The sequence below is a fragment of the Hippocampus zosterae genome, chromosome 11, assembly GCF_025434085.1.
Source record: "Hippocampus zosterae strain Florida chromosome 11, ASM2543408v3, whole genome shotgun sequence".
Lineage (NCBI taxonomy): Eukaryota > Metazoa > Chordata > Actinopteri > Syngnathiformes > Syngnathidae > Hippocampus > Hippocampus zosterae.
The window spans coordinates 18079430-18098154 of NC_067461.1; the positions used below are offsets into that span (position 1 = coordinate 18079430).

Below are 18725 nucleotides of genomic sequence, written 5' to 3' on the forward strand. Positions count from 1 at the left end.
CTGCCAGTTCATTAGGGGGAGGATGTCATTCCTCTTCTGGCTGCTGCAGGACAGGCCAGGCGGGCCCCAGGAGGACCAAGCTCTGTTTAATTCCACATCAACCGCTCCACTGAGGGCCTTAATCTCTACTTGTGTGATCAATACTATATCAGTGTAAATTAAAATGACAATTTTAAAGTAATTAAGCCTGTTAATGCTCGATTCAAATGTCATTATTTGCACAAGGAGAGGCAGAGGAGAAATTTTGATGCGTGAGTGGTTGCGCGTGTGTGTGTGTGTGTGTGTGTGTGTGTGTGTGTGTGTGTTTGTCGGGGGGGATTTGTGATGGGGGTGGTCCATGTCCACAGTGACAGGTAAAATGCTTTAACTAGAACAGCACATTTTTGCCGTTGTAGTCACAAAAAGAAGGGTTTAACAAAAGCAGATTAACTCTCCACCCATGCCGGCCCAGAGACCTCTCCAATTTCAGAGGAGGGTAACCCAATTGCTGAAATCTGATTTGTACAGGCAAACCCAATTATGGCCATATTAGATGAGAAGTGGCAGGGAGAGAATGCTTGCAGAGGAAATCGTTGGGGGGGGGGGGGGGGGGGGGGGATTAATAGGGGCGGGGATCTTTGGAGGGGAAAAAAAGAAATGTTACACAATAAAAATGCACTTAAGTATAGAATGAAGCTCAGCAGTAATTGTGTGATTCGATTATTTGTGTCCACCCCCTCACTTTGCTTTTGAAATGCTATTTAGAGTCATTGTGACGCTTCGAGTGAAATAAATGGGACCCAACGTTAACCTTGTGTCTGTGTGCATCCCAGTGTGTCGTCTCTCATGTGAGCTGAGGTGATGTGTAAGTGAAAAGGAAATTAAATGATCACATTGTTGCTGGTTATTATGACAGGCTCACAGCCAATAGCCAGCGACCCGCTACTCCTCATAGACCAGATTCACCAATTATGTAGGGTCACACCATTGGGAGGCCACAGTGCCCTTATCTTTCTTAACAAATATGACAAACAGTTATGCTTCACATCCATGCGCTATAACTATGGCCACAAATTAACAAAAAGCAGTGTGGAGAAAAGAAAATATCTTTGCATTTCACAACAAAGCGGAAGCGGCAGGGGATAAAGAACAGCCAATAGCACAGATGCAAAGATCAATCATGGATGTGTACAGTATGTCGATGCTCAGCTCCTTAACTAAAATACACACGCCACAGAACAGACATAGCTGTTGTCAATATTGGATTTTTTTTAACCTGATGTTATTTGTCAGTTTCAATACAAATGCTTAGATTACTTTTGAACAACAGAAGATTATTGACAAGGCCCTGAGTGACGCAGCTCTCTGAGTAATTCAATACAGACCTCTAAAAAAAAAAACAAGGAAAACATGCAGGTAGGACATTAGCAGGAGGGTGTTCTTATTTATGCATGCCTGATCAAGCAGGGTAAAAGATACCAAGGGGCTTCCCAGTCGGCCAAAGAAACGTGGTGTCATATTGGTTTACGTCCAAGCTGTCCAATCCATCAAGCTGTCTGTTGGCTGGAGTTTGAGGAGCCAAGCATTATTAATTAACAGCTCATTTGGGGGGGGGGAGGGCGACAAGAGTGGAATGTTAGAAAAGGGTGCCGTGATCAATCGAAGCAATCGCTATTTGGAACTGTTCAAAATGGCATCAATTCAATTTCATTTGCATGATGCTGCCACCAGCATGCATCTCTGTGGGTTGGTGTTCGTTTGGTGATTAGCGGTGTTGTGCTTGTGGCAAACATCATTGTTATAAATCTGGCCAAAACGTTCAACCTTGTTTTCATCAGACCATGACGCATGTGTTTCAGAGATTATGCTATGGTACATCGTCATGGTGTATGGAAAACAATTTATCAGTAACATTTTTGAAATAGGAGTAAAGTACCGTATTTTCCGGACTATAAGTAGCAATTGTTTTCATAGTTTGCCCGGGGGTGCGACATATACACTGGAGCGACTTATGTGTGAAATAATTAACACATTCTATTATTTGACATGTTATTTTCACATTAAATCGCAAGAGGTGGCTTTAGGCTTGTGTTGATGCTTTCCACATTGACCAAAAAAATAAAAAATAAAAATTAAAAAAAAAAAACCTACAATGACTCTGACGTCAGCAAAGTACAAGAGGAAGCACTGTCTCTTCTACCTCTGAAGTTGGCAGAGTTGCTTAAAAGTGACACAGAGGATGAAGATTTCATTGGTGTTTTGGAGTGACACTGATGGTTTGATAAATTTAGCATGATCATTATGCTACAGTTATCTGAATAACTCTTAATATGTTACGTGAACATACCGGACACATTCTCAGTTCATTGTGTATGTGTCATGTAACGTTAGCATATTTTTTTGTGCACATTTTAGCACATTTTATGGCTGGTGCGACTTATACTCAGGAGCGACGGAAAATACGGTATACTGTAATTAAAAAAATGTATTGTATACATTCATTTTGGTGATGAATAATGAGCAAATAGACTGTCTCCACACTTCCCTTTCGTTGACATCGATATATATCTGGTTATGTACCGTTACATGGCACATTATTGCTCAATCAAGAAGACTGCAGCATTGCATCATTGGCAACAATTTGTGACTTGCAGTTGCTCTACCGGCTAAATAGGACAGATCTGGTAAAAATGTACATAAATAATGGTTGAAAAATCTTTCTGTAAATATTTTTTTCTGTCTGTATTCTTTTTTTCAAGTAATGTACATTATGCATATGTCAGCGTCCCCAATAGTGGTCGACTGACAGTATTTTTTTTAATGCAACATTTGCCTGTATCCCTGTCAGTCCGCCAATAAATGTCAGTAATAACTTAAATTACAACATCCATGCTGTGTTTGCCTATACAGGCATGCTTGAAAATACGATGCATACTGATTATTTTAAAGTGAAGTGGGGTGGGGGGAGTTGGAAATGTTTTGGGGCTATTTCTCCTTTGAGAGAGAGAGGACCGTGAAAGCTGTGAGGGCTCTCAATAGATGGAGGATTATGGAAATCAAAGAGATTAGCTAATGGGAATATAATGGCTTGCTACTGCCTGGGTCAACTGGGCCATGCAAATGAAGCAGCGATAGTTACTGGCGAAGGGTGGATCGATATGTATGGGCAAAGTGGTGGCTAATGAAAGCCCTCTATCAGATGTGCGAGACAGACATAAATGGACACCAAGCACACACCCACACCCACACACAGAGTACAGCTTTCAGAGGGAGCTCAATTGGGAAACAGAAGATCTCGCCAGCTCTGTCTCGCCGGTGTCAACAGCCAGCGCGTGCTTGCCTGGCTCTCATCCGTACCGATACAGCACTGAGATGCAGATACTGGTCTAGCCCCGCTCTCCACACTCCACCAGGCATCTATTCATCCCGACTTGGCCTGCGGAACACAACAAACGTCCTTGTGGACAATCAATAGCAGCGCGGCTGCCAAGTATTACGACAGAATTTAGATACACTAAATAGTTTATTTTCCTATAGACTGTGGACAATGTGACATCCTCCATTTCGGGTGTGCAGGTATTGACCTTCTCCGGACGTAGGAGGTAAAGCGATATAAAAGGCAACGCTCTGGGAGACATGAACGCTTTTATCATCAAAATAATTGGAACATCGCCTCTCATATATATCAGAATACCAATTTTGAGCATGTCAGAAAAATTTCTATTCCAGGTGCAGGGTGGCGGGGACCAGCATGCCGTGCTTGGCCTCTCCCCCCTTTCATTTTCATTCCTGCCCGCTCGGCACAATCATTCATCAGGACCAGGGCAGAGGACACTTCCCGCCTGCTCACAAATGCATCGAGCAAGCAATAAAATTAACCTTGTGGCAATTGTTTTCCCAACCATTTGATGGGTCTGTGTCAGCTCATCTGTTAAAAAGCAGGGATAAAAAAATAATAAGAAAATCATACTTGGATGTACAAAGAATAATGACGTGAAGTGAAGGAGAGCAGTAATTGAATGAAGCCAAAGTAATGCTGGATTATTGAGTCCGATCAAGGAGCCGAGAAGATGGTTGCCTGTTGATTTGTGCTTGGGATCAGTAAAGAGAATCAAGCGCTTCATCGGTTATGATGGTAAGACATGATGGTTGGACGTAATTTAATGCTCAGCTCGACATCGCCGACCTGGCCCTTTCACTGGGCCGGTGGGAAAAAAGCAGCGGACGAGCAATGATGGAAGAGGAGGGAGAAATAAAAATCCTTCCCGTGCTGTTGATTTGCTCTCAACAGCCCCAAACCAATCAATAGTTTTAATTTGGGTCCGAGTTATTATTTTTCACATCACTGCATCTGGGTGCGGCGTAAAGTGGCTCATATTTTAGCACTAAAAAGATCAATATGACAGGCTCACCTTCACTCCGCACCCTCTGTGGTCGGGGGCCACACAACATAATGCACGGCGGCTACGAGCAAGATGGTCCGCCTCATTGTGGAATAACATCATTATCTGTGGAGTTTGCTACGTGCATTCACAGCTGTTTCCTTACGCTGGCTGAGGTGTGTAATGAACCACCCATGTCAGTGTAATGATGAGCCAACAAGGGGCGGACCGAAAGAACTCCACAAAGAAAGGCCTGAGCGGGGATTCGAACCCAGAACAGCTCCAGTGAAGCAAACATGCGAACCGCTGCTACACATTGCTCACTGATTCTGAAACCATTCATTATATGTACATTTCAGAAAAGATTTTTTTAGAGTAAACATCCCGTCCCTGAGGAGCATAACTCACAGTTGATGGCAGATTCATTGATTGTTGCTCGAAACGTTTTCACGAGTGGATGTGTGATACTGTGCCTGCTTGCGTGTGTGTTTATTCCACATTGACGCTGTGCACGAGAGCGTGCATATGCACTTACATCTGGCCTAAGCATATGAGTGATGGTCGAAGAGAGTTATTGCCGAGCGATATTACAGAGCTGACATCTACTCCATTCAAGTGGCCTCAGCCGGCGTCTTACTTGGAACCATATTGAAATAAGAGTGCACTTGGTTTTAGTTTGCAATATTTTAACCCGCTTATAAGCCTGGGAGGGGGAGGGTAGCTCCTGCTAGTTAACCTCCCTGTGTAAAACCAACAGACTGTACACAGGGACCCCTCCTCTTTGACCCCACTTTCTCTCGCACCGGGCTGTCTCTTGCTGTATATAATCTCTGCACGCAGCGTAGTTTTGTTTTACCATAAAAATAGAACCGGGGGATGGGGGGGGTGATATAGGATGCTGTTTAAAAAGGTGATAAATGCAAGTGGCACACATTTCTGGGCCACACTGTAAACACACGCCGAGGCCTTGTCAGCACAGAGGGACACTAAGTGTTCATAAATTCAGAGCTGAGCAAGGCGGTACTGATGATTGCATTACAGCATGCTGCCTGAAAGAGAATTAAGGACTCACCTCGAGAGCAGAGTGAAGCTGAGCTACGGGCATCTGTTGACAGATCCGCTTGTTGAAGCATAGATTATTATGTACCGAGGGCGATGTAGCAATCAAATAAAAATATTGACGACTACTTTTTTAAATTATTCGTTGAAATCCTTCAATTTGCAATATGACTACATATGTCATAAGGTGCACTTACATTTTGCTTGGTATTCTTTGTTTTGACAGCATGGAGCCCCTGCAGAAAAATATTAATTTGTTCAAATGCCTACTTGTGAATATGACCAAATTTGAACGTGTATTTTACATGACAGAAAATGCACATTCATTACCTATTCAGTTCTCATTCTAAAAATAAAATGTAATTTTGCTTAAATGATGTTTAAAGCCATTGCTAACCAAAAAGGCAATAATGAGAATGAGGTCCTTAAGGCTAACTCATATTAATAGCCGCAAATATTGCAAATAAGATACGAGATTGCTGTACTAATAAATATGTGGGTCTTTATATTTTATACTTGCTGCTCTGATTTTGCACATTTCATCCTTTTTTTTTTGAAACGCATCATATTTTATTTTCTGAGTAGGTAGATATAGTATATACCCTGTTACCCACATGTGGATGACAGTAGCTGTGCATTGTCCAATTACGTAAATTCTTCCTCCCGTTTTTTAGGACTTTGGTAGTTGCACTGGGACAATCCTGCTGTGACAGAAAACGAGTCCACAAGCTCGCAAAATTGAGCTCTACTTATGTCTTAATCTTCGGGGGGCTGTGAAGTCTCACCCAACCACTGATTGTTTAAATCATTGATTACGAGGTGTCCAATAGTTTGTGTTTATTACTCTGATAATGGCACACACACCCACGGATATACAAAGACAAACATGCAGTGCATCGGGATATATTGTCTGTGTCCTGCCAAGTTACAGAAGCCGATTTATTCTCCGGCCTTGCTCTGATTCTTGCCCTGAAGACCACAACTGAGGGTTGCCTTTATTTTCCCATTATAATGCTTTGGAACAACTGAGATTAACCAATGAGTACTGCTGTGTGTCACTGTCTCCTGTATGTCCAATATATGTCTGGGCTTGATTAAATAGTGTGTTGATCGTGTACATTCTGGGCAAGTGTGCTGGCATCCCCCTGCAACGCTTCACATGTCACAGTATAAGTGTGTGTCAAAACGTTGGAACAGGAGCAGACATCTGAGCGCATCATTCTAAATGACATGAGCTGCAGATCCAGAGCCAGGCCCATGATAAATATTCATGGCCAAGAACAAGTGGATTGGGAGTTGAGTTATCAGGGCGGGCCTTCCTAATTGACATTTTACCTGCTGTATACCTTAACGGGGCTGTAAAACACCCACTCCCAGCCTTAGGGGTGTCGTTGTCACTCAAGCCCTTGCCCAACATGGCGAACGCTTTCTGAGAGAAGACGTGCCTCTTTTTTTGCGATTATATATCAAGTTGCATTTGCTCTATACAGTAATCCCTCGTTTATCGCGGTTAATGGAGACCAAACCAACCCCGATAAACGAAAATCCGTGAAGCAGTGACCCCCTCTCCATATAGGTACATGTACATAATATTTATAAGGCCAAATCTAATAGTATACATGCATGTAGGAGTAAATTTTGAAGTAATTAACATGACAATGCTGTATACTAATAGATTTAAACATTGTGTCATGATGCTGTTTTCGGTCTGGCCAGCAGGTGGCATGAGCCACAGTTTGTGAGTCTGTGAAGAGCAAATCACTGCCTACCTTAGTAGAGACCTGACGCGGAGGCGTGGGACTTTTGCAGCGTGTTAACACCAATGTCGTAGCTCAAGTGTACCATTTTAAAATGCTTCTCCTGGCGTTCCAAATTCCCATTCTTTTCCAATGCCATTGGTGAATTGCAGACGAAACAGACTTTGAACGGAAATTAAAAATAAATACATAAAAAAAAATATATTGAACAGCTCTGATCGCAAGCTGCAATTGCAGACCGCTGACTATTAACAACTTCCAGTGATGCAGTTCACGCAACAACATGACCTGCTTTTTTATTTTATCTTTTAAGTACTATTTTGTGAAAGTCAAACTGTAAAGATGCTTAGGGTGCAGTGTACACGAACACAAAAATATATAATATTAATCACAGGCACCAGACACAAAAAAAAAATCATTTCCCCCTAAACTCCTCGCGATCGACCGAACTGGTCCCAAGTCGATCGTGATTTCGATCGACTCGGCACCAGTCCGGTCGATTGTGATCGACGGGTTGGGCATCCATGCTCTCAAGTGTCCATGGGTGTGAAATGAATGGTTCACTGGCAGCCCAGAGTACCCCAGCTCACCCATGACCTGTTCGTAATAAATGAACAGTTGAACTATATAAAAAAAAAAAGTAGCACACACACACACACACAAAATCCTCATTTATTTTGTCAAACTACAAGAAAATAATTGTTTAAGGAGATATCTGCAAACATTCATTTTGGTGATTGAAAGAAAATAGATTGTTTCGGTAACAAAATTATTTGCATATGTGTCAATTCAAGTAAAAAACACTTGTTTGCTTGCGTGCGCACACAAACACACACACACACACACCACACACACCCTGCAAACAAACAAGCTGACCTTTATCTTAACATACACTCGCCCGCTACATTACCATACTCTCACTCAATAAAACAATTCACTTGCAGTTCCTAAGGCACCAAGCAATGGCATATGGAATCCAGCAACACACTCAAGAGGCGGAAGAAACTTCCCACTTACATGATCTGAAAATGGACAGGTGGCACAGACAACAAACAATTATTCCCGCAGCGCGGAAGAAAGAAATCGAAGACTGAGAAAACAAATATGAGTGATGTCATCCAAGTTAAATGGCAAGCCCTGTGTGAGGAAGACTGAAGAGTCTATTCATATTTACTGTTGCCTGAATTTCAATCGAAACATCACAGAAAGGACAGCCGATGTTTCTCTTTCCATCGTGTGATTCTCAAAGACAAGAGCAAATTGTGATCTCTATTTGATGAGAATAAATACACAACAAAAAGGTTAATCTATACACAAACACTATTAAATAAACAGCTCATAATGCCAGGATCCGAAATGGCACATAATTACATTTCCAAAAGGCCAGGGTTTGTAATATTCTTTTAAAGAGCATATGTGACTCAGCGGGTGCTGTGATTTATGAGCGTTTGTGGAGATGCGGCGAAGCGTGGTGGAAATGCTGAAAACGTGTTGGAGAACAACAGCGGACACAGCTCAACAAACACGCACGGATAGTGACCCCCACCACTTTTTCCAACCAACCAGACTTGCTAAATCGGACTGTTTTTTGTATATAGTCAAGTCAGTGGCATTGTCGAGTAGATGCTGAAAAGTGTGCCGTCAATCTAATGTAAACCATCCTTGAACCTAAAGTGTCGTCAGTATAGTGGTTGCAGAATGGTAGAAAGAAAAAAAAAACAGGAGTGCAAAATCCTTCGTCCTCAGACAGTCCAGCTAGTTTAAGTCTTTGGCTCCACCAAGAGGACAAACAGTACCTCTGTTATAATTTCAAAAATAAAACTCAGACTTTAACAAATAGCCCCAAAAGGGGAAATGTATAGTACATTTGTAGTTTTAAAGCTTTTATTAAAATGACCTTTTTTTCTTTGTAGTATTAACTACATTTTAATTTTTACAGTTTCGTAGATTATTATTTATGTGCAATACTGGCCTAAAAAAATCAACATCTGTAAAAGTTGTCTAAACCTAAATATATGTGATTTTGTATCGAATAATGTGCAGTGCTAGAAAGAGAAAATATCTGAGAGACGTAATCCAACTGGTTGATAAATTCTAACATTGAAAACTTTAGCCTGCAAATGAAATGGATCATCGACAGTACATGACAACACTACAAGTTTGCAAAAGTAGATGGGGAGGTGGATGTTGTCATGGAAGACCTGATTTTAGCACGACTGAAATTGCTGCTATCTAAAAGTGTTTTTTTGGAGATCACATAACCAATGGTAATGATATTTATTACCTGTAAAGAGTCTGTCAGTTTGGTTCATTTATTTCATATCTAAGCAGTACGGACAGAAAACAAAGACTGCTGTTGTTGGTTTCAGATTCCAGCATTGTTTTAGTTTCTAAACTTGAAGGAAAAATGTTTGTCAGATGTTTTTACTCACAGACCATTTCAATCAACCGTGATTGTTGTACTGTACTGGGTCTGTTAAATGGAATGGTTGTGACAAACAAAAAATCCACATGTTTGTGAAGAAAGGCCAGCAAAGTAGAGCAGTAAAGCATTTTAATGTTAAAAAAAGGGGGTGGGGGGTGGGGGGTGGACAGGACTAACCCTTTATTTGTGTCCCAATAAAACGAGCTTGGTAAAATCAGAGGCCAGGCAAAAATATATTTTCAAACCACTACTGCCACCTTGTGGTTATAAAATGTCATTACACACCATGCAGTAACGTGGTTATAAAATGTCATTACACACCATGCAGTAACGTATCACTTTATACATTTATTGATACCCTTCAAAGCACAAGTGTATCATTTTAAAGCACATCTACCTGTTTGCTCTCAATGGGGTAATTATAATGCTGAAACCATTCAAACGTGTGATCATTGGGAATGTAACAGTTCCCTAAAAAAAAAAAATCACACTTTGGTATGTACCTTGGTTTACAGGTCATGGATCCTGTCACATTTGGTTATAGCAAGGGAACAAAATCTAAAACTGCTCATTGTGTAAGCAGGGGCCAGATTCATCGAAATTTAAAATGAATGTGAGCTTAAATCTTGGCTTGTGAAAAATAGTGCACAATCAATAGTCTTCTTTTGAACAAATTAAGGTTGTAGGCAAGTGCAAGGTAACAGAAGGCAGTGTGAATTATGCTATATAAAGAAAATAAGATGCATTACGGTAGTCATTGCTTCGGTTCGATGTGAAGGGCCTGGGAGAGGCCGCATTTTTTTTTAATATATGGCTTGCCATGTTTGGAAGCCAGAAGCTGAGCTGCGCTGTGCTTGTTTATTGACTAGGTATGTTGCTCGAGCAGTTACTAAATGTAAATGTCGAAAGCTACATTTCTCGTCGCTTAGCGAACACGTTCACTGTGACAACCCTCATGATAACCGCATCATACGATAATTACACCTGTATTTGATTTATAGTCAAGGAAAAAGTGAAGGAAAATTGTGGCAAGATTTCACAGGACACATAAAATGAAATGGAGGGCCGCGTTTGACCTGTGAGCCGCAAGTTTGACGTGTGCCTTAAGTGGTTTTCAAACGTTTTACACAAAGTATCACCTGAAACAGTACCAGTTTAATGCCTTAATTAAATTAAAATACAGTAGCGTAGTAGGGCCTTGCAAGCTTTTAAGAAAATGGAAGGCTTTTAGATGTGCCTTTTAGTGCGGAAAATACGGTAGGTTAAATATTATTGAAAGATTATTAAGGTACAGCTTCCCATATTTAAGCACAGTGTTAATTTCGAAACTGTGCATTAATAAATTAAGTAATTAATTGATTAATTAATTCATTAAAATCTATTGCATAAAAAAGTCCCCCCAAAAAATGCATCCAAATAATTTTTGGGAAAAGATTCAATGCAAAGGTTTTGTACTTGAGGGTTAAATAAAACCGAACTACATCACGAGCAGTTCAACTGCATTGAAAAAAATTCAACATACAGCAACGGTTAATTTAATTCATTGACCATTTGACTTACTAACAGTGGACGGGGACCACATTTTGAGAATCACTACCTTAAAGTGTTAAAATGTATCTGATATTGTTTCCACAAAATGCAAACCACAATAAGAATGCTCAATCAATCATACACACACAAATAAAACATTTTAGATGTTCTTAACCCTGAATTCACACGAAATGTGGGCAGGTATTTATGGATGTACTTTGTATTAAAACAGCACAATTCCCGCTCTTTCGTGTTGTGCCTTGCTTCATAAAACGGAGACTTACTGTGAAATGTTCCTGGGACTTGTAGTTTTCATCGAGGTAGACACGAGCTCTGCTGTACTCCTTCATGGCATCACTGGACAACAGCTCTCTGGTGAAAACACGATAACACAAACTCACACAAAACTGCAATTCAACCAGTGGAGGGAGTTGTGCGCTCGTATTATACGGCGGGCGGGCAAGCACTGACTGAACATAAGCAGTGACAACATTCTAGCAAACATCTATTCAACATTCATCAAAACAAACTATATTTTTGTAGCGGTTGCAAGAACATTAAAAGTTGTTTGTGAGGAAAAGGAAAAGGGGGGAAACCATGAGAGCACATGAGAGCAAAGCTCATTGTGAACACTTAGGATACTTACTTGACAAAACTGTCCACGTGTGACATGGAAGCCGCATAATTCTTTCCACCCACTTCTTGACAGTGCACAGCTAAGAAATGAGGCTTATGTGACTGAACTGTCTGTAAGGGAACAGAGACAAGGATTAAAGTCAAAACCTGACAAACATATCATCTGAAAGTAGATGTGACGCAGGAAAGGCCAAACCACTGCAAAAGCAGAACAATCAAATGTGGATCATATTGAATATGTCACCCCCTCCTCCTCCTGGACAAGCCTGAATTTCTAACGGTATATTCCGTGGCTGTGTATTTTATATATATATACGCAGTTTATGTGATTTTTGTGCAAATGCTTGTGTAAAAATTAAAATGGTCATAATTTATAGTAAAACTACCAACTGTTCACAGTCAACTGTCCATGCACCATTGCTGTTGTGAAAGCGCTATATAAATCAGCATGTATTGTATTGTATTGTATTGAGAAATTCAGAGAATTAAATAAAGTGCAACGTTTAAAACTTTTAGGAAAACTGATTGAGTCATTTTAGTTTGTTACTTACTAAACAAAATGTGTAAATGACAAGAATAACCTCCTTGGCAAAGGAAATAACTTTTTATGACATGTATTTTTAACAGTGGTGGGTATGAAAGTCAACTTCGTTCATTCACCAGCTGCGGACCCGGAAGTCCATCATCAACAGTCGGTCATTATTTCGGCTTCAAAGAAAATTGAAGCCGAAATTTTCTTTGAAGCCGAAATTATTTCGGCTTCAAAGAAAATTGAAGCCGAAATAATGACCGACTGTTGATGATGGACTTCCGGGTCCGCAGCAAGTGACGGTATTTGGTCCCAGTGGCCCTTGTACATCCCATCCTGCTGACTTGGTCCCCTAGATCCTGATCGAAAGCCAACAGAATCAAACATGGGTCTTAAACTGGATAATGATTTTAAATTGGCCCTGAAAATTGGTGCTGTTGTTCAATCCAGCTTTTTTTCATCTTGGGCAGCTGGGTAAAGTTAAGCCTCATCTTTCTCCAACAGTTCTTTGAAACGGTAATTCATGCTTTGTCACATTTTGGCTGCATTACTGTAGTGCACTTTAATTTGGAGTAAGCCAATTTCCTCCATCAAGCGTGTGCAGCTGGTCAAAAATTCTGCTGCTCTCCTCTTGACTGGTACTCGTAAGAGAGTGCATGTAACGCCCTACTCTGGTGTCCCTTCACTGGCTCCCTGGACATTTTATAGTTGTTTTAAATATTTTATTATTTGTTTTCGAACCCCTTTGGTTACCGGTGCTGACTTTGGAATTCACTCCCACTTATTCAGGAATGCCCCCTGGCTGCCGAACCTAAAAATTCATCTCAAAGCTAATTTTTGTTCTTTGCCTTTTGACTCAGCATTAGACTTGATTTTAGTTTTTCTGTTTTTGTGCTTTGTACAGTCAGTGGTATTAATTTATTAATTTATTGATTTGTCGTTTGCTGTTGTATGACTCGGGGCGGCCCGGTGGTTAGCGCATCGACCTCACAGTGCAGAGGTATTGGGTTCGATTGCAGCTCCAGGCTCCCTGTGTGAAGTTCTCCCCGGGCCTGCGTGGGTTTTTTCCAGGTACTCCGGTTTCCTCCCACATTCCAAAAACATGCATGACAGGCTGGATGAACACTCCAAATTGTCCCTCGGTGTGAGTGTGAGCGCGGATGGTTGTTCGTCTGTGTGCCCTGCGATTGGCTGGAAACTGGTTCAGGGTGTCCCCCAGCAACTGCCCGAAGACAGCTGGGATAGGCCCCAGCATGCCCCGCAACCCTTGTGAGGATAAAGTGGATCAGAAGATGGATGGATGTTGTTTGAATTATTTTGCTCCATGAACAGCACTTTTTTTATCCTGCGGCGTTTGTCTTAAAGTGCTCTCCGAAATGTAGTTGAGTTGAGTTGAGAATACTGTATGTACGCAAGGCAAAGTGGCTCGCTAATGACAGCAGAAGGTACTTAGTGAGTTTGTTGCACAAGCACAACATGGCGCTTTCACTTAGTCGTTACTTAGGGATGTGCCTCCTGTGCTGAATGCACGTACATCAGGGTGTGACGAATGCTTCCATGTCAATATTTGTTCGGACATATGATGCTCTGAACCAACACCGGCTTTGCTACTGTTGCAACAATATGGCAGGAATGTAAAGCAGAAATCGAAACCTGTCATAATTTCCTGAATGAATTTCAATATGCATTCAGAAAAATTACTCTACCGTGTGCAGTAAAATCTGCAAGCTATGAGGGACTTGAGTGTTTGGAGGTGTTTGTGATTATGCTGTTTGAAGTGTGTGAGAGAGCCCGACCTCTAATGGAAAATCAATACCACAGAGTGATTTACAGCACTCGGGCACTCACAAGGTCGGCTTACGGATGGCAGGCAAGGCTATATGTCAGTGTCACTGAGTGTTGTGGGTGGGGGAGACAGCTAAGCTATAAATGCTCTGCGGACCCTAACCCAGCCCTGATACTTCACAAGCAACCCACCACAGCCATACATTATGCTCACTACACGCCCAATCAAATAAAAGTAAAGTATGGCAATAACACTATGGATTTTCCATCAACCTATGGCTTGTCACTTATCTCAATGACCCCAGAATGAGAAAGTCAAATGCAGCTCAAACTTGGAAAGATTAGTGGAGCTATCAGCTCTAAGTGGGAAAGGGAACATTCTCAATAAGCTTGAAATTATTAGCAGGACAGAATGTGACATGTGCGGGTACCGCTTCATTGGGCTGCACTCCGTTTGTCTTTCCAGGATGTAAATTTAGCCCTGGCTGGACAAACAGACCTTATCCAAATACTAATTTATCTGCCTATTTCAAAGACAACACAGTTAATTAATGCCATTTTGCTAGCCTACGACAATGCGATAAGACCACTTAATGATGACTTTTGAGTTTTAAGTGTCCATTAAACATGTACTTCCTTGACAGCCCATGCAGTTCCGATTGATTTTCTGTGCTGAAGAGATTTACAACATGGAGAAAAACAAGAGCCAATTGCCGCAAAACAACAACGGAAAAAAAAAAGAATAGCTGACACCTTCCAATATAGTGAGGCACAATCGTTTTTAAACTGTGTTTCGACAAAAACTGTCTACAGATATTTGGATTTACATAGATGGGTAGAAACGGTAGAACAACTATTTTGTTTCTGTAATTGGGTACTATAATTTCCGGACTATAGAGCGCACCTGATTATAAGTCGCACCCACTACATTTTAAAATGAAAAAACATTTTGTACACACACAAGCCGCACCTGTCGATAAGCCGCAGGTGCCCATATTGTCACATGAGATATTTGCAAAGAAAGACGGTACACAGAAAGAGGTTTAAATGTTTAATAACTTAACCTTAACCTTCCTTTCCAAATAACGCGGCAGTAGGATGGCAGTAAAACAGCACTCACACTGCTGATTTTAAAAAAAGGCACTGTTCCCTGTCCAGTAATGCTTTGTTTTAAAAAGGAAAAATCCTCACTTGCCGTAACACTCGGTCAACCATTCCTTCATTAAGCTTTCTACCATCCACACTTTCATGTCAACATTCAAGACAAAGTCTTTCGGGAGGTTTTCTTTTGGCATATGTAACCACGTGAACAACACTATGACTGTTGTAGTGAATGCTGCCTCGTTCATTAATAAATGGAGCACTGTCACTTTAAAAGGAGCGGTGGATAATCTCGTGGGAAATCTCCTGAGACTTGGACCACGAAGTGAAGGGAGACAAACGCTCAGCTGTGCTTATTGAGACCTGATGTATCTGCAATCGGCATTGTAACGGGGCTGATATTAAGAATTAAACATTGTCGTTTGGGAGCTTGAACGGTGTCGCATGGTGGGTCGTGTGGACAGCCGTGAAGCGGGGGGGATTCATTGTTTTCCACATGTTTCGGGCACATACAAAATGCCCGAAAGTGCTCACAAGCCACTACTGTTGTATATTTTTGTATACTGTTCTATGTGTTAGTCTCATTTGACATATCTCAGTCTTTTGTTTTATTTTCAATGTTCAGTCGGGAATAAAGCCTTCATAAAAATTACTTTGTGGTTGATCAAGTCTATCATAGACCCTGCCACACAGCTTTTGGATTGCAGTCCAGCTCAAAACTCAGGTGAAGTGTGCCCTCTCGTGGCCGGTTATTTTCACTGTGATACATGATAGCATCTCACCGTTACCTTTTCTGCTCAAGCGCACCATGGTGGCCATTGGAAAAATCTATAAACAGGCCGCATCATTAAATAAGCAGAGGGTTGAAAGTGTGTGACAAAAGTACTGGCTTATAGTCCAGAAATTACGGTATTGTTTGTTTTTATTTTTTCTACAACCAAAAACAACTGTATCCATCCACATTGTAACTAACAGAGTTGCCATACATAAACACTATTTATAACAAGACTACATCAAAGCACAATAGCGTGACCTCCAACACACATCTCAGCAATTTGGACATTACAAGTCTGGATGCAGGGACCCTTCACAATCACTGGCCTGTGATGGTGCAGACAAGTTCCAAATGCAAATTTTGGTTGTATTCAAGAGTGTGGTACAATGCAAATCAATATTTACCCTACCACAACAGTGCCGGATCTCCATTTACCCAAGGCCTTTACACACAAGCACCAAGTCAATTTGTTTTTCGCCAACATTTTCAATAGACATGGTCAGCCTGAAACGACTTACCTTACATTTGTTATGATTCAAATATCTCACATGTTATGTTTAGTGAGTAATTCATTTGAATAGAACTCATATATTACAAATTTGTCCTAAATCATAGCATGGTTATAAAAATAGACTAAGTTGACGTTGGCTGACATGGACTCTGTGCCCACTGTTGCATTGACTCGACAGTTGAGCATGTCATATTCTCTAGATCGGGGGTTGGCAACACACGGCTCCAGAGCTGCATGCGGCTCTTTAGCGCCGCCTAGTGGGTCCCTGGAGCTTTTTAAAATGTTTGAAAATGGAAAAAGATGGGGGAACGAAAATATATTTTTTGTTTGAATATGGTTTCTGTAGAAGGACAAACATTCTTAACATTTTCCAACTAATAAAAGAATAAATGTTACATTTCAACATTTCTGTCAATGAAGATTTGCGTCACAGCCGGCGACGGCAGGTGGCTGTTGTAAGAAGAAACGGCGTTTCGTGTCCCATTCACGAGGAAACTGGCAAAAAATGGCAATCTGAAGGACCCAGAGAAGCATTTTAAAACGGTACACTTCTGCGACGAAAGTTAACACCATTCACCATTCCCATTCTCCTGCCCCCCGTACGACGAAAAAACCCCTGTTGCATTATACTAAATCATTTTCTCTGCTCCAGCCTCGCGAAGGCATTCACTACAACAAAGTCTTATCCAACAGCGACCTCTACTACGTTCGAAAAAAGGCAACAGCAACCATCACACTGGTTTACATAGTGAACAATGTTTATTTCGGTCACAGCTGCGAGTTTCCTGGACTCAACATACTCATAGCTGCTCTGCCATTGGCTTACCGAGCATCATCTTGGCCTCCGATTGGCCAAGAGGGACCTCACTGTCTATGTGTGTAGATACTGAAGCTAGAACCATAGCATTCGATTAGCTGCTCAGAGTAAATTGCTTATAGCTCGACGGACATTCAAATAAACGAACGTTTCCTCGAATGCTTTACATGTTATCATGCTTAAAAACACCCACGGGACACTTCGTAGTCCTCGATGGCCATAGTTAGATCTTGAAGGCTAAAAACCTTACGCTAACTGGAGCACTTCTCTCTCATTAGCGTTACAGTTAGCATAAGGTTTTTAGCCTTCAAGATCTAACTATGGCCATCAACGACTACGAAGCGTCCCGTGGCTCAACGGACATTCAAATAAACGAACGTTTCCTCGAATGCTTTACTTGTTAGCATGCTAAAAACAACCACGGGTGCTTACATCTGAGATCAAATTTGCTTCAGTGATAAACGCCCTGTTGTGAAAAATTTCTTGCTGCAAACATTTCGTTGATTCGATTTCGTTGTAGAGGAGTTTCACTGTGTAGATACATACAGCGTGTGTTGCCTTCTGAGGCTTTTAATTTGTTGCGGCACCAAACACATTTGTTTTTGTTTTTTTTTGGTCCAACGTGGCTCTTTCAACATTTTGGGTTGCCGACCCCAGCCCTAGATGAACACATAATTATTGTACAATAGTTCACACAAGATATTGGAGCTGGCATCAGGTTAAAGATCCATTTGATTTGAATCGCCATTTCATGATTGCATCGTCAATAGTGAAAGAGGTTGAAGGCATTAAGGCAGCCATTGCATATCTGCCATCCAAGTGTGTCTTAGAAAGAATTGAGTTCCATTCTTCTGAGGAATTCCCTCACAGTTCATCTGTGTTGGCATATACAACAAGTCTACAAGTTTATCAATATCTGAAGGAGGAGCAGAGGTTGAAACAGGGTGGCACCGTGACCTTTACAACGGTTGCAAGTCGATAAAACAGAGTTTAACAGTGGGTCTTGTTTATTTTCCAGGACGTTGCATAGGAACCGCGAAGGGCACATACACAATGAGCAAGCCTTCCCTTATTGGCCTCCAGGTCAGTCACGTTGATTGAATGTGACGTGCATCCAGCTGCTTTTAAGCAGCTGTGTTTCAGTGTGAGACCCAACTTTAATTGCATTCTCTCTCTTTGGTGTTAAAGAACAGTTTGACAACATCTGCTTGTCACGCTTAAAATACACGTCGACCAGAAACAACATATTGACAACGTTCAAAATAATGAGATCCCGTCCAAGAGCTGTATTAAAGAATGTACCTTTACAAAGGCAAATGTGCTCACTTGTGATTGACGCTGGTTGACGTGCTTGACGTTTAGAAATGTGTTTATAATTTTCAGCGGTGTAAAATGGAACTACATGCAATGCCATGAAAAAGTGTTTGCACCCCTTGTCT

General features: G+C 41.2%; 1 protein-coding gene across 1 annotated transcript in view; it reads right to left on the reverse strand.

Annotated features, from left to right (window-relative positions):
• The window catches only part of LOC127610097 (inositol polyphosphate-5-phosphatase A-like), a 161145-nt gene that overhangs the window by 105771 nt on the left and 36649 nt on the right, over window positions 1-18725 (reverse strand). Inside the window, exons 3-4 of the mRNA XM_052079831.1 lie at window positions 11779-11879; window positions 11417-11504 (exon numbers count right to left, since the gene is read on the reverse strand). Coding sequence (XP_051935791.1) covers window positions 11417-11504; window positions 11779-11879 — 189 coding nt within the window. The remainder of the gene's footprint in view (window positions 1-11416; window positions 11505-11778; window positions 11880-18725) is intronic.